This window comes from Thunnus maccoyii, chromosome 13, assembly GCF_910596095.1.
Source record: "Thunnus maccoyii chromosome 13, fThuMac1.1, whole genome shotgun sequence".
Classification (NCBI taxonomy): Eukaryota; Metazoa; Chordata; class Actinopteri; order Scombriformes; family Scombridae; genus Thunnus; species Thunnus maccoyii.
In genome coordinates this window covers 13,609,374-13,631,831 of record NC_056545.1, presented here as the reverse complement: position 1 = coordinate 13,631,831, position 22,458 = coordinate 13,609,374, and the positions used below count along the sequence as shown (strand labels likewise).

General features: G+C 41.7%; 1 protein-coding gene across 2 annotated transcripts; it reads left to right on the top strand.

Moving 5' to 3' along the window:
- Positions 1 to 7,857: 7,857 nt before the first annotated feature.
- On the top strand, positions 7,858 to 15,303 carry spry4 (sprouty homolog 4 (Drosophila)). Of its 2 annotated transcripts, none has more exons than XM_042430141.1 (2): positions 7,858 to 8,107; positions 10,749 to 15,303. In XM_042430141.1, the coding sequence occupies exon 2, from the start codon at positions 10,800 to 10,802 to the stop codon at positions 11,946 to 11,948; it is 1,149 nt and encodes a 382-aa protein (XP_042286075.1). In that variant the 5' UTR covers positions 7,858 to 8,107; positions 10,749 to 10,799; the 3' UTR covers positions 11,949 to 15,303. The 2 variants fall into 2 exon arrangements, with proteins under 2 accessions (XP_042286075.1, XP_042286076.1); XM_042430142.1 differs by lacking the exon at positions 7,858 to 8,107 and adding an exon at positions 10,016 to 10,079.
- Positions 15,304 to 22,458: the final 7,155 nt, after the last annotated feature.

The following is a 22,458-nucleotide window of genomic DNA, read 5'->3' as shown; positions in this document are numbered from 1 at the left end:
GCACCACTGACGCCAAAAAAAAAAAGAAAAAAAAAAAAGTGTTTCTCTGTGGTCCACTTTAGAAATCATTCTTTCCTTTGTAATTGAAATGGACATTTGCTGATTTTCACTTAAACATTTCTCTTACAAATGTCAGAGAATTAGATTTCGAGTTACACGCAGCCCACACATGCTGTTTTTATTTATATCCCATTTGGTTTTTCATCTGCCCTATTACTACTTGCAGGGACAAGGATCATTAGCATTTCATCTAAATTTGAAAGTCAAAACTCTGTCGCTGTCTGTGTGTCTGCTTAGTTTGGCGCATACATGAGTTTTAATGATGTGTATGTTCTGCGGCTGCCTCGTGAAAAGCGTCACCCCTGTATTGGTTGTTCTTTGCTATTTATGTATTTGTGCATGTGACCACTTGCGTATCCTTGGCACAAGATACCAATGGTATACCTACTCACTGTGTTTGTGCGTGTTTGTGCGTGTGTGTGTGTGTGTGTTAGCACAGTAATGTGTTTTTTATTTGCCCTCCATGTGTGGTTCAGCTTAGAGTGGTGCAGTCCGCATCCCATCCTGTGGTGCTGGCTAACATCAGGCTCACACACACACACACATACACACGCACATACGCACCACTCTCACACACGCCTTACACACACAGTCTCAAAACTGACCCAGACAGAACCAGACCAGGCTACACACTAATTACATGCCTGGAATTAGACATAATATCAGCCAGACGGTTGAATATGGAAAACCAGGATAGAAGGCCAAGTTAAAGACGTGTGTTCATGTGTGTGTATGTGTGATTTCTGCATGTGCTGTATGTTCATGAGTGTTTATGGATATGTCTGTATACGTTTATGCTCTTGTGTGTCAGGAGTCAAATGTGAAAACAGCAGAGTCAGACAAAAGGAGAAGATCAGAAAGTGTTTTCTCAGACAAGTTGATCATTGGCGCCACAATATAAACCATCCTAATGTACTGCACATCATCTGTTGCATTTTTTCTGTCTATGGGAGAGTTTCCAACCGTGTTTTAATGACACCCAGTTCCACAGATACCAATTGTTTTTATCAATGTTTTGTATGGTACAGTGTCCTACAGTATGCATGGTGAGAGGAGTGTTAGTCTGGACCTGTTGCAGCAGGAAAATGTGGAAAGGATTTGAATGGCGTCTCTTCAACCCCACAATGAACAAAAGACTCAAGTTCAAATGCGGTTTTAAAGCAAAAGCGTCATTTCAGAGACATGGTGCACCTGTGAAATTGTTGCTGAAACAAAGAAAATGCATCAGCTCTGCTAACTTTGCTTTCCAATGCCGACTGTAGATGTATCGCAACTGAAAATATGGCTGATATTTATTATAAGTGTAACTTCACAATTGGCTCACTCTCAGTGCAGCATGTCAGCGACAGCAACAGAGTAAACTATACTTATCAAACTAGATACCAAACTTATCAACAACTGACTTACATCGATTCACTTAAAACCATATTAACATAGTATGAAGGTCAACATTATACACGATACATTAACGACAAAGTTATGGAAGTGACCTACAATATAAATCGCCTAAACAAAGGTAAGATGCTCTTCAAAAAGCCTTTTTCACTACACTTATATAGAAAAATATTCAACTCATGCATTAAAAAAAGGTCTGCAGTAAAACAGACATGCAACATATTAAAGGAAAATAACTTGAACTGGAAAATAACTAAACACAACAAAAGCAGGTTTTGTGCTCAAGGGGTCACTGAATGATTTCCTGAGTTTAAAAATGATGTGGATATGACCTTCACATCCACTAGATCTCAACCCAGCTGAACACATGGGAGATTTTGGACCGACGTCACTCTCCACCATAATCATCAAAACACTCGATGGGGGGATATCTTTTGGGAGAATTGTGTTCATGTACTAGACATATTTATGTTGTTCTGGGGGCTCACAGTTACCCATGAAGCACTTTATTAAGATAGTTTTGTGTTGTTTCTTTCTTTAGTTTGTCACCCATCTGTTTATTAGCAACTGTACCAACAGATATAAACATATTCTTGTCACGTTTCAGTTTGCAGTTAAGGAGCTAAAGCTTAATAAAACACTGGATTGGATTTCTAAAGCAATTTCACATGAAGTACTTAAATTATTTTGTCTACTTTCTGTATTTGAATTCTTATTTGGTGCCAGAGGTCTAAAATGAACAGAGAAGGGGGGATCTAAGCAGTTCTATGCATCCCTAACTACAGGCGTTGACTCCCTGAGCTCACAATAGTAATAATATAAAGCTATAGAGAAAATAGTCTCCTAAATCCTAGGTGTATGATTGTCTCTAAAGGGACCGTCCGTGCTAAAAATGTATCACAGTGTTTTTAATGAGAGGGTTTTATTGATCCCTACAGGGAAATTCTTTCGTCACGTTTCCACCAAACCAGGAAGTTCAGAGGTCAGGGTCAGCGACAGAGCAGCACCCCTGCAGCTGACAGGGAATCAGGGTCTCGCTCGAGAGCATTTCAGCAGGGAAGATGAGTGTCAACATGGAGACCCAGTCTGGATAAACCAGTGAAAATATAGTCTACCTGACCTCTATAGGTCATGGGTTTCCAAACTATGGACCCTTGAGTGTCCCTGAGAATCACCAGAATACTGAAGCTGATTTATTTCATTTGCAGGCATTTTTCACACATTTAAGCATAAAGCAACAGATCAATCTTTGTTTTCATCATAGTTTCACCAAATAAAGTGTAGTTTTCTTCTCACCTATAAACAAAATTATTTTTAGGAATTTCTCCAGACAAAATCTTCTTAATTGGAGTCTGTAGCCTATTTTCTGCTATTTCAAGGTAACTGTTTAGCAGGCCTGTGTTCAGTGTAACAGAAAGAAAAGCCTCTGCTGAAAGTCATATCCTACTTGATGTTGTCTTAAGTATGACCAACCCAGACCAGGTGAGGCCACATTTCCTGGGATGGTTGCCCTGAAAAAACAACGTCTCGTTGGCTCACTGCTGACCTGGACAGACCGCTAAGGGACCAGAGCCTTTCTCACAATGGGTGTGACTATCTGGAGCCACAAAACCCATTTCCTCCTGCATAACCATGTCAAATTATTGGTCACGATTGTTCCTTTGAAAATGTCAAAAGCTCATGCAGAGCTTTTATACAGATGTGGAATAAAACTGTATAAGAGCTGACTAGATCAACCTAAGAATTGCTTGGTTTGGGGACTTTTGTTTTTGAACGTATTCCTAGTGTATGCAGTGATTAAATGTGACAAACTAACATTTATGTTGGCAAAATTATGAAAAAGAAAAGTTAATAAAGGAACCTTCACAAAAAAAACATGCAGCCCAACAACAAAAACTTAACTTGTTAAACAAATTCATAGATTTACAGAGTGAGATCATTAGGTTATTTTTGCTTATGGTGAACATTTTTGCATCTTTTATTTCATACATAGGCATTAAAAACTTTCATTTGAATGTTTATTACAACTTTTTATTCACTGTAACTAATTCAATGGGGATTTAAAGTAACTTTTTATATATTTAGTTATAGATAATGAACTGAAATGGGTGGTTAAAAAAAATGGGTAAAATGGGTGTTTTTAGTGTCAAGGATTTTACAAGGGAAGCAGAATGTCCTAAATCTACTATATATTTGATTAAAAGTAATATAAAAGTTCAGATTTTGTAATAAAACAACCTGTTGTAAGATTCCCATGGCAGCAGAGGCTGTTTAGCTCATTTGGCCTCTGGAATTTTTGAGCTCTCTAATGGCTCTAAGTGAATTAGGTCTAATGTATCTTATTATGGTGCAATGAGGGCAGGCCAAAGTCATCAAACTCTTTATTTTGATGGATGTGGACACACAGACTCACACAACCACACGTACATGCGCCCTCCGCCTCCCACCCACCCTATCCTACCTCCCTTACCACACACCTCTCCTGACTCCAAAGCACACAAACACACCTCCTGATCAGGCAGGCGGCGAGGAAGGAAGTCAATATTTGAGGAGTTGAAGCTACCTGGCCTCGTGGTTCGAAATTCGCCTCGTACTGTAGGCAAACTATAGAGTTTTCTACAATGCTGCTCTCAGCTTTCTCCATTTGAGTGTTCCTGTAGGTTATAAAACGTCATTACATTCTGTTACTATTGGCTCTCAGTCTACCCCGCCGATTAAAGGAAAAATCCACCCTTACTGTAATACAAGTATCAGTGATGTACTGTTTTTTAAGTATCATTGGAGTATCTTTCTTATTGCCATGAATAACTGGTTAATCATAGACAATGGGGCATCTCATGCTGAGATAATTTCATATAAGCTTTAAAGGGGAATAAACCTGTACTATTGTTCCGCTTCTGATGTCACCAATTATAAATCACAGACTGGTGATACATAACATTGTGAGTGTCAGTGGGAAGAATGTATGTTTTGAGTGATTCAGGGGTTCGATGCTCAACTAGAAGGTAGAATAGGATTGCTTAATGTTCCTTAACAACACAAATATTTACAGGAAGCAAATAAGACTTAGTCAACTGAGGGACAGAGAGAGAGAGATGTGCAGTTTTCTGCGGGGTTGCAACAGTTTTTTTGCAACGCCTGTATTTAATTTTAAATGCCGTTTTGTTTAACGTTACTTTATTTAGTGGGGGAAATATTTTGAAACTGACAATCACATTTTTAAAAAAAAGTGTTGTTCTAGCATAGTGAGTTAAAATAGCATTTAAAAACAATGATTATGCTCCAGAGCTGTTGCAGAGACAAAATTCAACACTGTGCAATGAGCTATTGAATACTGTATGTTGTATATCTATATTAGACACCATAAACCAGCATTATACCTCTCTTATTGTGAGTCAGTCTCTTTATCATCAGGATTTTTTGTATTATGTCACTTCTCTATCTTTCTCCTCGAGATTTTTGTCCATGTCTGTGAGTGAGGAAAGCTGTGAACACGCAGACACAGTGAACTGGTGTGGAATCCACTTTGAAAGCATTCAAAATTTTCAGGCTGTCGCACTGCAGCTACAGCCCCACACAACTGTTAATTGGTGAGAGATGCGTATTGTGAAGTGTCAAGGAGGGGGGGGGGGCGGTGAATTAAATGATGTCTTACCTGCAACAGGAAGCTTTTGATGTAAAGCTGCAAGCACTCTAAAGATTTGCATTAAAGCACTGTCACTTAACACTTCTGCTCACACACACAAATACACACACATCTGAGCAATTACCCACTTTTCACAAGTTATTGTGTCTTGGGAACAGTCAGGAAACTCAACAAGACTGACAAACACCAATAGATTAGTGAAATACATCGAGTGAGAGACATAAGTGATAAACAAAACGCCTATTGACATTGTAATTTGATTTAGACTTGCGTCTGTGGATTAAAAAGAGCTGGAAAAACAGTTTAACTGGGTGTTTTAGTGGAAATTACTATAAAAACAAGTAGGTCTTAACAACAAGTAATGAAGGTTTTTTATATGTTTGCTCAATGGGATTTAAAAAAACAATAAACTTTTTTTTCAATATCAAATATGTCAAACTGTTCTGGGAGCAGATGGGGCTGTCCATTATGATCCCAAGCTCACAGCAGTAGCCAGCAGATGTGGCAGGAAGGAAGGCTGGGAGGGAAGACTCTGGAGAGAAATCTAGGCCTTCCCTTCCGTGCATGTATGCCTGGATGATCACACCGACAAGAAATCTACAATTCAACAAGCACTTCATGTAGGCCATGCCTGCGAGCCACGCAGCTGCGGACAGAGATCTGCAAGTATCTACAGTAAAGAGAGAGAGACAGAGATGGAAAGAGGGAGGAAAAGGAGAGAGAATCTGCCACGTAAGATTTAGATGTTTGCTTTTCTATAATGAAAGCTTCTCATTCTTTTATAATACATCTTTAAAATAGCTTCTTTTAATGATTTTTTTTTTTGCAGAAAAAGACTCCTACACACCATAAAGTCATGACAATAAAGGCTTATTAACATTTACGATGTACAAAACAGTTATGTCATACTGTGCAGTAAATATTTGAGTGATATTATTTAAAAATAGCAACCTGTATTTACTATGGGTTCGAATGATTCATCATATAAGAACCTAACTATACAGTCAAGCACATTTATTCTTGGTATGAGCTGTGTAGAAGTCCTGTATAAATTAAGTCAAGTCAATTTTAGTTTAACCCCAAATCACAAATTTGCTGGGCTTTACAATCATTTACTAAAAAGATAATTATATTATCAATAATATAACAATAGACTATTAAAATGATGCTAAAAGAGGATAGGACTTACAGGGTAAGGTCATAAAATGAATCCGCCTTAAACCTTCTGTGAACAATTATAAATATAAACAGTGATTTTTACATTTGCCATTGATCAAAAGCTAGTGGTGTCATTTATAAATTAGATTTTTTTTTTTAAATCTTCATTTTATTCATGTTAATGGTCAGTGGACACTACAAGATCCATCCAAATACAAATAAATTAAACTCTCTCTCACTCCCTTTCTGCCTATCTGTCTCTCTCTCTCTTTCTCCAAAACAATAATCCCAATTTGGAGGTGTAGTGGTTGCCATGGGGATATGTGCAAACGGATAATGGGGCAACTGTTAACCTTTGACTGGTTAAAAGCCCCTAGCTGAAGGAGGGGGTGGGGGGTAGCGGGGTGGGGGGTTTGCAGGGAAACATACACACACACACACACTGGGATGTCAGAGAGAAAGGAAATTCACACTCATTTCCTCCGTGTGGTTTCGGTACAAATCAACAACATCCTGTCCTTTTGTGAATCCTGCCTGCCCTCATGCTGGTTTGCGTTTCAGGGTAGGCGTTATAACACCCCCCCCCCCCCCCCCCCCCCCCTCTCCCCTCTTCTCCTCTCCTCCCCCTCCTCCTTCTTCTCCTCAGTTTTTTTTACACTACCATAGAAGCTGTAGTCATACCTCACATTGTTGCAGAGGAAGGAAGGGCACGTCCTTGTTCGCAATAAATGGCTTTAGATAGAACAGGAACAAGGGGAGCGGCCTTTTATTTAGCCTAATCGAGATGAAACATGTGATCTGAAAGATCCTAAAATGAAAAACAGCCCTCATGCTTCTACTAATTTTTATTTATTAAACCCAGTGGTATCACATTCCTGCAGATTTATGGCTTTTCCGGGATGTTTTGTGTTGTGGCCTTTCTAAAAAATCTAAGGCTCTGACTGCATCTTCTTGTTTTTCATTAGACATGTTGGCACCGATTTATCAGCGCTAGAAGAATATTAGAGATCAAATTCGCCAGCAGTGGAAAAAAAATAAATGAATTCATTGCAGATTTAGCCCACTCACATCTCGCTCTCCCTCTCATCTATTACACAATACCACCATAATCACGTCTCCTTTAACATGTAGCAGGAAGCGCTAGCTGCATAGATAAATAAATTAACGGGATAAAATAGAGCGAGAGTGGCACTACAGCCGATGAGCCGACTCTTTATGTAAATCAGGCCTGACATTACCCTTGTGACCAAAAAAAGCCCCCACCTCCTCATTCCCTTACCACCTTCTCTCTCTCTCTCTCTCTCCTTCTCTCTCTCTCTCTCTCTCTCTCTCTCTCTCTCTCTCTCACACACACACACACACATACACACGCCTCATTCGCCATTTCTTCCCATTCATAAAAATCTCAGCATCGCGCGTGCGCAATGCCATTCGGAGTCCTCCCCATTCATAAAAATGTAACCTCCGCATTTCAGCCCTCCCGAGTCGCTCTGCCCTCCCATTCACAAAAAAAGAGAAAAAAAGGCCGAGGCATCTGCGCAGTGCCGTCCCCTTTCCTTTCCTCTACCCTCCCATTCATAAAAACTCACTTCCCTCCCCCTCGGTGGTTGCAACATCATATCCAAAGCTCTGCGTCCACAACCGCAGTCGCCTTTTACGCACCAGCGAGTGGAGAATAGTGCTGGAGACCCGTTCTCCTTTCGTCTACCTTGCTCATATTATTCCCTAACATCTGGACTTATCTTTACTTTAACATTTGTGGAGCTACTCACTCGCTCGGACTGGACTATAGACTGCGCGCAAACGTCGTGCGCAACGAAGAGATGAGAATTTTATCCTGAAACCACAGTAAGTGATCACCTCTTGGTGTTTTCTCATCGTTAAATGTTTGTGAGTTTTTTTGAGCTTGTGGCTGCACAAACCGACCATTCAGTTTCTTTTATTGCCTCTGCTTGACCATACCTCTCAGTTCGCTGGATCGCAGGCATGAAAACGCTCATGCAAACTCTATTTTGCAACAAGCTGTTTCCCCCCTGAGCCGTGTTTGCACTTTGAGTCAATATTTAACCACCGATTTCGTACCAAAAGCAAGGTTGAGGGCGGAGAGAAGGGGAAACGGTGTCGTCTTTATAAAGCGTTAACTTGCATGTGCCGCTTTTTTTTTTTTTTTTTTTTTGACAGCAGATCGTATTTCAACATCTATCGCGTCGCTATTTGTGGCTTCTTTGAAAGCCACCGTCGCGTTAAAAAAGACTGCGGAACAGACACATATCTCATATGATCTCTGTCTAAATCTCCGTCCACTCTGAAGCCTGTACATGTTTTATCGCTGGCGGTTCGCTTGCGTGTCTCGTCCTCTCTCTGCAGCGACCGCCCGGTTGGCGCACCATGTCGTTCGTGTCAGGTGTTTTTGAGATTAGCCTTTTAATCTTATTCTCCCAACCTTAAACACAATATTACAATATTTCTTTAATTTGCGTCTTTTTTTTTGCTTCCCACGAACGGTAACGTCCAGCGTTACGCATCAAACTACGCACTTAACTGCGGCCGATTAAAACTACCTCCCAGCCTTCTGTCTGGTGGCACACAGTGTACCATTTTCTTTATCAAGGTTATACATATATCAAGTGCTGAATGCGTTGTTACAATGCCTATATAAACATGCTATTTGAGTATGCAGAGCGACCGCCTCCGGTTTTTATGACTCAGTCCATTCACATATTGAAGGGAGGGACGCACACACACACACACACACACATACACGCACGTACACATACACACACATGCATGCAATCACGCACTTGCACACGCACAGTTCCGGCTTGGAGTTCATAATGGTCGAGATTTGACGATCACAAGCGCTTGTCTCGGTGCCAGCAATGTCGCAACAGGTCTCTCGACCAGGCTTTTGCAAATCTGAGGGGGAAAAAAGAGAATAACATGAGCCGCGACGGTCAAGCAAATCTGTGTAGACACATTTAAAAAAAATAGATCATCAATCAGCAGGTTACAAACCGCAGCTCGATAATGTTTAGCTCGTTGGAAAATTCAGGTCGCCCTGAGAGAATCAGCAAAAAACATAATTTATCTCAAGATCTCGGTAAATCGGGTTTTGCGGGGTATTTTGTAATAAGGTAACTAAACACCGCAGATATGGGTCAGCGGAAATGTCGGTTGTTCTGCGCCGTTTGTCTTCAATCATCTTTTTGTTTTCTGTAAAGTAGGTTAGGTCTTTGCCTGCCGCCGACCGCTCAGGCTCATCATGACTGGAGCGCATTGATTCATGCTTGCAACACTGAGTGCAGCCAGCAGCTTTCATTCACAAAAACCCGCAGTTCACAAAATCAGTTTCATTCACAAATTCTAAGACTGGTCTGTGTCTCTGAGCTCACACTCACTCATCTCTCTTATAACAGACATTTGTGTTTATACAGCCCACAATTTATGTAGAGAATATTGACAAAAGCGAAAATTGTGTTACTTGGTGTAAGTTAATAGCTTTGTCATTCAATACAAAGACCTCATTTCTTTTGCTTCTTGCGTTCGTTTTGGCTTTGTTGAAATCCCTTTTTCTGGCAACCTTGTCCTCTCTTTGCTCTGCCTTGTTTTGCATCTTTGAGTCTTTTGCATGCAAGCCCTGCTCTCTGGTGCTCCCTGCTCTTTACAAAGGAGGCAATGAGAGCCCAACTTCTATTGTTCTAATGTCAAAGTTAGAATGGAGGAGGTTTGAAACCCTGTTGGTATTCAGTCTAAAAATCAAGATCGGTTGGATGCTCTACATTCAGATTTTTGCAGAGAAACCGCCGGGAAAAAGATTTCTGTTAAGAGACTGCAACACTTTGGATTTTATGCTTTAATAATTGCCTTGAAGTAAACTACTAAATATGTAGGATAATATTTATCAGTTTTATGTGGTGTCTGAGATGTTGATTTGATATCTAGTGATTCCTGTAGTTCTTCGATTGTCATTGTATGATTTGTTAGTCATTTGGGGAAAGCTGTTTTAGTAGTTTAACCATGAGATAAAGCCTTGGTTAGTTATCAAATCTGGCAATGCAAAACAGAAAGAAATTTGAATTATACCAAAAAGGAAAGGACATGTTAAAACCTGACCCTCCAATAAATGTTAACATGGAGTATATGACTAAATAAGCAAAAGATGTCTTCTTGTTACATCATATATAGCAAATTGAAGGTTTCTACCTTGACCCACCTTGGTTTGATTAAAGACAAATGAGGGAAGGCAGTTTGTTCATGTACTCATATTGTGTTCTTTATAGCTAACCTGCCTGTCATTCTATCTACCATTTTGTGTTATTAACTTCCTGTGAAATGAATGTCAGTTTTTCCACTGTAACCTACTTCTCATTTGCTTTGCTGTCTTTGTGGTTAAAGATAAGGCCTCTAGAGGGAAAAAAAGGCACCCTTATAAGGGTAAAAGACCAGCAGCAGATGCAGCCAGTCAAAATTGTCTCTTTTGTCTTTGCAGTTTTGCTAAATGCTGCTTTAGAGTGAAGACGTGCAAGGCACCGGCCTACACATGGAGTCCAGGGTTCCCCACCACATCCCCGGAGTGTCCTCCTCCCTCATATCCCAGCCCCTGCTGGACAGTCGAGTGCCCTACGGCCGCCTGCAGCACCCCCTCACCATCTACCCCATTGACCAGATAAAGTCCTCACATGTGGAGAACGACTACATTGACAGCCCTGCTGTCATCTCCCAGCAGCCCCCAAGCCAGAAGGCTGCGAACCGAAGAATCACCTGGCTTGGTCAGAATCAGGAGGCCTTCCTGGGGGCAAACCACAACCATCATCACAATCACCAACACCAGCACCACCAGCAGGGCAGGTGCGAGCCCCACCCTCACCAGGACACCACCACCCACCCTTGGATTTCCTTCAGTGGGAGGCCCAGCTCTATCAGCAGCAGCAGCAGCACATCGTCTGATCAGAGGCTGCTGGACCACGCTGCGCCCACCCCAACGGTGGACCACCACCCAAACCTGCATCCCCACCAGGGCCCTGTCAACACAATCACCACCCGAACTCCAGGTTGCTTCACTTCCTCTGAATCTAAAGTCCTCACCTCCTCTTCCTCTGCTTCCTCCTGCTCCTCCTCCTCTAAATCGCTGGACCTCAAGTCTGCAAAGATTCCCACAGGAGGCGTGTGCACCACTGCAGGCCAGCAGGGGTTGGCGCTGATCCCATCCTCCCCGGCCGAGAAGAAGCACCTCCATCTCTGCGAGCACTGCGGGAAGTGCCGATGCACGGAGTGTACGCTCCCCCGAACCCTACCCTCTTGCTGGGTCTGCAACCAGGAGTGCCTGTGCTCTGCTCAGAGCCTGGTGGATACAGCCACCTGCATGTGCCTGGTCAAAGGGATCTTCTACCACTGCACCGAGGACGAGGATGATGAGGGCTCCTGTGCCGACAAGCCCTGCTCGTGCTCCCAGGCCAACTGCTGTGCACGCTGGTCCTTCATGGCCGCCCTTTCTGTTGTCCTGCCTTGCCTGGTCTGCTATCTGCCAGCTACAGGCCTGGCCAAACTAGGACAGAAGTGTTACGACAATGTAAGCAGGCCCGGCTGCCGCTGCAAGAACTTGCAGAGTGGCGTGAGCATCCCTGCGTGTAAAAACGGAGGTGTTGAAGCGAAAGTAGGAACAATAGAGAAGCAGCAGCAGGGGTCATGATACTGGACCAAAATGGCTGGTGAAGGCCTTGCTAAAAAAAACTGGACAGGACCACAGTATTTGCTCGCTCTCTATGGATAGGACAATCCAACACCAACCCCTTAAACTACCCCATTAATCTGCTGGAAGATGACTTATGTAAAACAAAGGTACTTAAATGGCTTCTCGACCTATGTTTGAAAGGGTGGATGATCAAAACAGGCCTGATTTGAGAGAGTTGGCTACTAGGAATAGTTAACAGGCTCTCTGAGATGTTTTTTTTTTCTTTTTGTAACAGTGACACAAGAAGAAGAGACTAGATTGTGGGACTGGTGTTTGTGTTGTTTCGGGAAGATGGCTGAAGGCACAAAGTCATTGTACCTCTCTGCTGCTCTGTATTTCTCAGCTAATTTTGTAACGGTAACTAACCAGAAGCTGGTTTGCTTATCCTCGGATAACATAGAAGTTATATGATGGAGAAAAATATCTGTACACCCCTCTCCAACCCCCCAAAAGCACAGCCCAGTGTCCCTCTGTCTGAACAAACACGAAAACAAGTGATTACCTATACTGTGGCTTTATGATAGGCCACTGCAAGAGTGAAACCACCACTTACTCAGTCACTCTCTCCACTATTATGATGATCACCATTCTCTAGTGTCGCCTTTCTTCCTCTTACAGCTTAAAGATGCTAGCTTGGAAACGATAATATTTTATCTCTACATTTTTATCTCCACGGAGGAGCTGTAAAAACAAAATACTAATGGTAATTTCCCATAACTCTAACTCTGTATTGTGTGTAAGCAGATGTACCGCAAGTAAGAGAGAGATAATCACTTTCCTGTTTTTGGGGGCGGTGAAACCCAGACATTCTAAAAGATTTTGAATGCTGTTCACCAATCACCTCAGAGGTAGTGCATGTCATGACCTGCATGCTCTAGTCTAATGGTTACCCACCGTGCTAGAAGTCGATGTGTAGTAGAGAAATGTGTAAAAAAGTACACCCAACCTTCTCAGGGACTGTTACAGTAATCCTCTCTAGAACTTGGCCTACAGCATGTTGGTTTCTAAACTGCCTAAGAGCCTGGTCTACTTCCTCTTTGCACAAAAAGGCAAAGAAACATTTAGGGGCAAAAAGGCAATAGTGAATAATTTAAAACAAGTAAGCTAAGGGAGAGACTAAATGGCCAGAAAATAAATGTTTCCGGAGGATAAGGGATGAAAGTGATAGAGAGTATAGAGGAGGAGAGAAGGCATAGCAAAGTCGTAGTTGTGTTCGTATCTAGTCAGCCTTTGTCAAAATCAAACCTGCCACTTGCACAACCTTTTTAGGAAGACGCAAACCCCTTAAAGGATGTACTAAAGCACAGTATTAACCACCTCAGCTATCTCACATTACGTTGGCGTGCACTACATTTAGTCCACACACCCCAGCCCCCCTCCCCACACACACACACACACACACACACACACACACACACACACACACACACACACACACACACATACCAGTGTCTTCATTAAATTCTATCATTATGCTGCATAGCTGCATTAGTCAGATAGTCTATCTTTTATTTTTAAAGTCTATTTTTGTGGCTTGCATGACGTTCTTAGGATTTTGCCAAAGGAAGCTAGCGTACAGTAGCATGTTTTCGCTGTCTGAGTGATCACAGTTGTTATGCACTCTTGCCAAATGGAGTTGACGGCAGTTGGTTCTTAAAGGCATGCTGCCCTTTAATACAGATGGCCTTTTCTGTTTGGCATAAAGGGATACTGTCTTTGTTGCTCCATAACACACACCTTTCTTTCATGTTAAATTCCATTAGGGCACCTAACTTTGCTCATATCTGTATTTGTCTTGTTGCACAAAACTGATATCACACACACAAAAAAGGAAAGAAAAATACACACTGTCCTTAGTCTTGAATGTATGAGGCAATATTTTCAAACCTAGCAATTCAGTCTGAGAGAAAGGTGCCAAAACTGAGAATGTTTGTGTGACTGGGCAAAGGCCTAGTACGTGTAGGAGGGCAGCAAAAATCACAAATGTTTTGACAATATATTTAGTAATAGAGCTATGCAGGTGAAATGTTAATTGCTGTAAATAGTTTCACAACATTTGTGTTCTTTAGAAGAGACTTTTAAATGTCCTTGAAAGATTGCATGGTACATTATAACTACAATTCAGTACAAAATATATAGAGAATATATTAGATATATATTTTGAGGGTAAGAAAAAAGATGTTTTTGAGGTTGTGAGAAAAAGAAAAGAGGGAGGGCGACGAGAGGAAGGTTCAGGAAGGGGTAACAAAAATGACAGGTCTTTCTATCACAAGCACTTGATTGAGAAAAGTGTGCCCGGCAATAAAAAAATAAAAAAAAAGAACAAAAAAACCTCCTGCTGTTTATGCTATCCATGGCGCATTAGCAGTCGAGAGGCTAAGCTAATTCCCTGGTTCCTCTCCGAGTCCTAAAGACTGTGGACTCATTGAATCCACACAGGGAACACAATCTACCCCTATCCGGATCAACCCATTTCCTGCTGTTACTGCTCAGTGTCTCAGCTCTCTCCCCTCTTTTTCTCTTTCTTGCTTTTTTTTTTTTTCCTCCTTCCTCTCTTCCCCTCTTCTTCCCTCCTTCCTCCCTGAGAAATTCCCCAACAAACACCCCTGGCCTTGATTGACAAACACAGCTGCTGTGCATAAACTTGTCATACCACAGAGACGGGAGAGAAAGACAAGTCTGTCTCTCTTTCTCTCCCTTTCTCGCTGTTTCCCCCTTTCCCGTCTTTGTTTCTCTGTGCCATCTTTTTCACAAGTGGACCTCTTTTTCAACAGTCTCTGCCTTTTATTCTTTCATCCCTCTGCTCTGTCACTGCAAGAGTAATGTTCTTGGCCTCACGTTAGCTTTATACTTTTACATGTGCTCGCTAGCCTGTTCAAGGTGTGGAATAATCACAGACGACAACTCAATGATTAAAACCATTCTTTTTTTTTTCTTTGCTACAATACTGTGACTTTTACACACCCACACCCGTTTGTGTCACTCATTTGCGGGCACTGATTTTTTTTTTTTTTTAAATTTTCAACCCAAAACAAGAGGAAAAGTCTCATACAGCTGGGTGATGCTACTCCATTCCTTTATGCCTTTGCAATGTCAATGTTGGGGATTAAGAAACGAGATCTGTGCTTTTGTTTTGTTTAGATATAACAAAAAGAAAAAAACTCTCATATAAAAGGTTCCCTTTATAGATATATTTATTTTGAAGTTCTATTTTATATAGTATTTATTTAGATGCCAACTTTTTTGTTTGTGAAGAAAGCTTATGTCGAAATGGAATGTACATTGACAATGGAAATATATATTGTTAAATATACCCAGCTGTTGTGTCGTTACTTTTGTGAGTCATTTTCAACCAAACACAACCTACACTACACACACCTACACTCATAGCATACAGAATGCCTTACCCATCAAAATGAGCTTGCACATAGAGACACATTAAGTGGGATTATGGATGAAAATATACTTCCTATGCAAACACACATAGTTTAATTTACAGCAAAACATAAAATAAGTACCATTTGCCACCATTTAAACAGAAGAGTAAGAAAAGTGACCAAAATATCGTTGATCTTAAAGTTTAAAACAAAGTAAAACACTATGTGGAAGTACATTATAGGACAGAAAATACATTTTTAACTGCTTTTAACATTACTTTAGCCACTTATATGCTTCTTATGAAGATACTTTAGTTACTAGATGCTGATAAATTTAACTATTAGTCATTCTATGAAAGAACTTTTATGGGTTTCAGTTGTTTTACATCAACACTTCTACTTCCTGAGGTCCCTGCTTCCTGTGTTTGAATAGACGGCTCTCTATAAAACACTGGTAGGGCAGTGAAGGCCAAATAAAGCCGCTTGAACTTACACTGAAAGAAAACATTGCATAAGTAACAGGAAATAATTCACAGACTTCCTCTGGACGATGTAACATGAGAGACAAATCAGTCAGATAGTCACTTCATATTAGAGCTGCTGTGTTTGCGTGTGTGTGTGTGTGTGTGTGTGTGTGTGTGTGTGTGTGTGTGTGTTTGACTCGGGTTTAACTGACTTTTCTCTAGTTTATAGGGGTGGTCTGTTATAATCTGGATGTGTAACATTCCTTTCTCTCCCAAGCACCTCCTTACGAAGCTGGAGCGCACACAAAATCTTCCTGTCACACACACACACACACACACACACACACACACACACTGTCGTCACTCCCCACCCCCCAGCCCACCTGTGCTAACTGTTATCCCGAGGCGTTCTTCCTCCCCTCATGCCCCCACCTCCTTCCTCTCTGCGCTTGTTTCCTGGGTGTTTACCTGAGAGCACCTGGGACAGTGTGTGTGTGTGTGTGTGTGTGTGTGTGTGTGTGTGTGTGTGTGTGTGTGTGTGTGTGTGTGTGTGTGTGTGAGAGAGAGAGAGAGAGAGAGAGAGAGAGGGAGAGAGGGGGAGAGAAAGGTAGAGAAGAGACAGCAAGAAAGAAAAGGGATGACAGAAGAGAAGAGAAGAGAAGAGAAGAGAAGAGAAGAGAAGAGAAGAGAAGAGAAGAGAAGAGAAGAGAAGAGAAGAGAAGAGGTTGGCCAGGCTTTCCACCATCACATAAAGAACAAGTTTCCGCTGCAGAAGCCCTGCAGGCGCTGCTGTGTCTGCTCCAACAGGTGAGATCAGAGACCAACCTGCCTGTTTACCTGCCGGTCTGTCAGCACCCACCTGGGACAGCACACACACACACACACACACACACACACACACACACACACACACACACGCACACAAACACCTGCATTTGACTTCCTCCACACCTACATTGTCATTTCCACCCCACCGGGCCACATACATATCATCAACACAGGAAGCTTCAGCACAGGCAGGTGAAGAAGAAACCGTTTATTATAAGCTACATTATGGCAGGTTGGATTCACTGAGGAACCAGTGTTGGGTCAAAAAGTGTGTATGCAAATAATTATTGTGGTTTGGCCTGCTGGGTTTACCACAACAGACAATGCAGCAATCTACAGGAAAAAGGGTTTTAAAAACTCCTTTTGCACATGTTTAGTGTGTGTGTGTGTGTTTTTTTTCCTGCAGAATTTGCTTAGTAGTGTGTGTGTGTGTGTGTGCTGCCGCTGCATGTTTGTATTCTGCTTCATCTGCAATGTCAAGAATAAGGTCGTCACACCCAGCGCACACACATCAGCTGTTGTTACGGCGAAATATTTCTGTTGTGCTGGTAATTTCTTACACATGCACACATGCACAGCAGCATTGCGTGACTGTCCAAGTGAAAAAAAAAAAATGTAATCATCTAAATTAGAAACTCAGAACGGACTATAAATCATTTCTTTTATAAAAGAGAGGAGGTTGGAAAGAGAAAGAAGCAGAGAGAGAGAGAGAGAGAGAAAGAGAGAGAGAGAGAGGTCATTTTATTCTGTAAATGTGTGTCAGTGGCCCTCAGGCTGGTTGTCACTTTGTTCCAGTTAGGACATGTGACCTAGTGTGTGTGTGTGTGTGTGTGTGTGTGTGTTGGATTATGCCATCACTACATATAACTGAAAACAGCAGATGCATTGCGATAACAAAGGACAAAGGGATCATCAGGTGAAACCTCCAAGCGGCATAATCTGACTTGACCCATCTCATGTTTTTACTTCTTATCTGCTGCCTTTCACAACCGGCGGAACTCGTGACCCACGAAGTCACCACCCTATCACAGCGCATCCATGTGACCTGAGATATCACTTGGGCAAATTGCCGCTTTTCAGCGTGAATCTGCATTTAGGTACCATATGTTAGAGTAATGTTTTGAGGCCGTGGGGAGAACCAGATGCCAGTTTCCTGCAATGAATGATGTTTCCCCTCAGCTGGTCTCTGAATCCGTTTGAGATTTTCAAGAAGCTAAGTGTAATTTTGACTTTCCAGCACTTATGTGCTTCAAGTTAGCTCAACTAAATCCCCCGCAGTATGCTGTTTAGATGACATCTTGCAAAAGTCATTTTCACATCTGGTGTAGCGCTCAACTGAACCCCCCCACCACACCAACAACAACCCCAAGATACACACACACACACACACACACACACTTTCCTCTTTTTCTTTTCCTTTTACCCCCATTCCTCCCCCTCTAGTTTTCTGCATTCTACAGAACTTAATAAATGCAGCCAGATTAGATTTAAACAAACAAAGCGTGACACCTTAGCGATTAAAATCTCGAATCTGACTTTGAGATGTAGGGTCACAAGGGCCAAAACGAATACGCAAAAATGCAGCGTGAGATATGTTCCTTGTCCAAAAAAAGGTTCTTTAAACTCAGGATCAAACCACAAAATACAAGAACTTTAATTAATGGCAGACACAACAATTTGTCATTTTATCCTGTGTAGCATGTCATAGTCGAAAACAACTTGTTCTGCAACAGGATGGCTCACAAAGTCCTGAAGAAAAGATGAACTCTTTTGCCTATTTTGACAACATCTACAACATTCTCTGTGACACTGTGGCTGTTGCCATCCCTGATGCTGGATGTCCGTCTCTTATCACCTTTGCATGTCATGAAAGACCGCAAACTATGATTGGTCTGGGTTCAACGTGCAGTCATGTCATCTCTCTCATCCAAGTTACAATTATGTGGAAACTCCATATGAGAAATATATCACCTGGTTAAAAGACTCTTCATAAAGTTGTGGGAAGAGACTTAAGCTTTAGTTTTCCTGCTTGCAGGTGATTCAGGAAGAGCAGGACACTGATGGCAAGTGAGGAGGAGTGTGTGTGTGTGTGTGTGTGTGTGTGTGTGCATATTGGTGGGTTGGGTAGTGGTTCATAATACTCTTACGCACATGAGATCCTTTGCAGGTCTGCAGAACTGCACGCTCATATATGGGGAAGAAATGGCAAGCGTGTGCTGTTTGGAAATGGAACCCCTGACATTTAGACCTGCAGATTGCAAAATCATGCTGCCATTACACACACACACACACACACACACACACATGCACAGATGTACAAACACACACAGTATCTCCTCCTCTTCCCCTCCCCTCTTTCCTCTGTGGAATTCAAAAGTAAAATGAACCTAAGTGTGACAGGACGGCTTCAGCTGCAGGAAAAACACACATTTCAACACTTGGGAAGTGGCAGGGAAAGCAGAGAGGAGAAGAGTGGGAGCCGCTGGGACAGTTGGAGGAGAACAGGGAGCAAAGGAGGAGTGGTTGTGCAGAATTCTGAGAAGTTTGTCTGATTTGATGTCCTTACATTGTGAAATGGTCTGTGTGAGCCCCACTGTGTTTGAGCCTCAGCTGTAGATATTAAATTTAAAATATTTTAAGTTTTTTTCAGCCTTTTTGATGACTGCTGTCAAGCATCCAAATAGTTTTCACTTCCAATATGTCAAAGACCAGTGCGGTAGTGCTGACGCATTTTTTATGGAATGAAATATTTCCCAGTTCACGGCTTAAGTGTTCCTTTAAGCTGAAAGAGGCGAAAGAGGAAGAAAAAAAAAGAAAGGGGAGAGAAAAGAGAGATTAGCCACGATTTTTAGTGCTGCAGTTGCTTGCCTACCAGCAAGTCAGCCAGGCAGTCAGCCTGTCCACCATGAAGCCAGTCACCCAGCCAGCAAACAAGCCAACCGGTCCATTTCATTCAGTGGGGCCACTGGCATGGGACCAAGTAATGCCACTAAACAAAGAGCTACTGTCTTGCATCACTTCCCCTCAGAGAGGCCATCCAGGCCGCAGCCTCTTATCACCAGGCACTGCCAGTCTGCAGCACACCAAGTCCTCCACCACACCGGCCTCTTTACTGCTTTCTGTTACAGCCCTCTCCCATTATACCACCATTATACTATCCCTGCACCCATGAGGAGAGTTTTATTTCAGCTTTTAGGAGTGTCAACCAATGAACGGGGGCAGCATTTTAACTGAATGTCATCTGACCTCCCAACATAAAGGAGAGGTTGTTTTTTTTCCATTCGGTTTTCTTAGAAGTGTATGTTCTTTTCATAATTACTAGCATTGCTGTTATATAATATATCATAGAGTATGTATTAAAAGTTTAAACAAACAACTTTGGAATGCACAAACCAGTTTTCCACTTATTGTCAGTAGACTTCAGCTTGAAAACCGCAAAATTGGTCCTCGGATTTACAACTGAGGTAGAAAAGTTGCAGAAACATTTTTAAACATTTTGACACCTAAAATGGTGACATTCCACCATTCTATTCTATTCTATTCTATTCTATTCTATTCTATTCTATTCCATTCTATTCTACACTGATCCTATTATTTTCTTATTGCAGAAGTTAAGCAGTGAAAGTCTGGAATCTTAATGGGCAGCTTTGCTCCTCAGTCTTGATAAGTATTCTGCCGGTGTAGTTTGATACTTCCTTCCATTCCACAACCTCTCTATGTGTGTGTGTGTGTGTGTGTGTGTGTGTGTGTGTGTGTGTGTGTGTGTCATGGATGCGTGTCTGTTTTCAACAGGCCCTGTGGCTGCCTAAGGGGGGTGGACATGTGTAAAGGAACAGTTGCATTCCTTTCAGATCCTCCTCTCAAAGGGAAAACACACACATACGCACACAAACCTCGCTCTCATTCAGATCTATACAAACTAAGCTCACAAGAGCACACAAACCTACACCCTCTCTCCCCTCTTTCTCTCTCTCTTTTCCCCTCTCGTTCTCTCTCTCACTGAACAACAGCGGAGCAGGACGGTCCCCCGAGGCGTCGGAGGGGCCAAAACTGAACCGACCAAACTTGGCTTCCGACCCCGGAGCAGTGACACGCCCACTTGGCGGCGGCCTGCAGTGCATTCCTGGTGAGAGCATTGTCAAAGCCAAGCACTTCCTCTGGAGCAGGGCCAGCCCCGCCACAATAACATTTCATACATTTATCTCTTGGCTTGAGTCTCTTACACTCAATACTGACACAAGCATAAAAAAAAACACAGAGAACACACACACACACGCCCAAGAAAGATATTGTGCGTACCTGCACACACACACACACACACACACATACATAGACCAGTATTGCAAAACACTGTTTTGATTCCCATCGTTGCTCTTGTATCTCTTCCTCTTCTCCTCTCTGTCCAAGTTTTCCTATCTCTGTTCTTTCTCTAATCTTGTTTTCTCTTTTCTAAAGTGAAGCTGTTGCAGTGACCTTTTCTTTTTATGATAGTCACCAGATAGCAAATAACATAACCCTCAACATGACCTCCACTTGTTACGGGATACAGCTGATATCCTATCCTCCTCAGCCTCATGTGTCTCTTCACAGAGGCTCTCAAAAGTGCAAAAATTGAATAAAACTTCTCATAAGCTTAATTTAAAAGTCGGGAAAACATGGAGAAGTTTGGACTCGTTTACTGAACAGTAAGTCTGGTGAAGTTTTGACAAGATTATCTTTGAGTAAGCGCCATCGTCACCAAGCAAACACGGAAATAAATTCACAGACAACTGAATCAGTCTTCTAACAGACAAAACTGCCAACCAAAGGATGATGATAAGGAGCTGCTTGTGGTTGTTAACAGCTAAACTACTCCCTATAGTTCACTGATTGGTTTATCTCCCAGCTGTCAGGCTCATGTTATTTCAGCAAATTCAGTTGTGAATTTTTAAAAATATTCTCAGAGTGAGTTTTAGGTTGTTTTTTTGAGGCAACACTAGGATAGAAGTTAATTAGATACAATACAAGAAACACAAGCAATTACAAAAGTTGATGATGATAAACAAAAATGAAAAATATCACCCTTTTGTCTGAGGAAGAAAAGAAACAGAATTTCAGGAACTTGTAGGCCATATAAAAATGTTGAATTGGTGTATTTAATAGTTAGTATGTTAACAGCTGATCATTAGTCTGACTTTTTTCTCTTTCATAAATGTTCTTTGTGCTGAATTCACTGAATTCAATAAAATTATGCCAAACCAAATCAGCTTAAGTTCAATTGAACTGAATTTGAAAGATGGAATAAGGACGATAAACAAAGCAGAATAATGTAATTACTGTATAACTACAGAAGCCGACACTGTACAACAATTGTTGTCACTTTATTCGTTCTCATGTCTTACTTTGTTAAAAATACATTCTGATAAAAATCACTCAAAATCATGAGTTCAGTAAGTTATGAGCATCTTCATATTAACACAATCGACATCCTCCAAAAGATGAGAGTTTCCTAGATTTAGACACATGCTTCTTCATACAACTCTTACTGAGGATGAATCTGCTCCAATCATGTGTCTGCTCGTCTGTCTGTGCTCCAGTTTCTATTCTGTCAAGACAAACACAAAAGGAGCCAAACTCACAGAGAGAGAAAAGAGAGAGACTTACGTAACAGGTATGACTTCACAGGAAGTCAGTGCCACTGTGAGTGTGTATGTGTGTGTGTGTGTGTGTGTGTGTGTGTGTGTGTTTGTTTGTTCCCTGATCTGTGTATATCTTGTTTGTATATGTGTGAGTGTGAGTAACCATCCATGCGCAGTATTC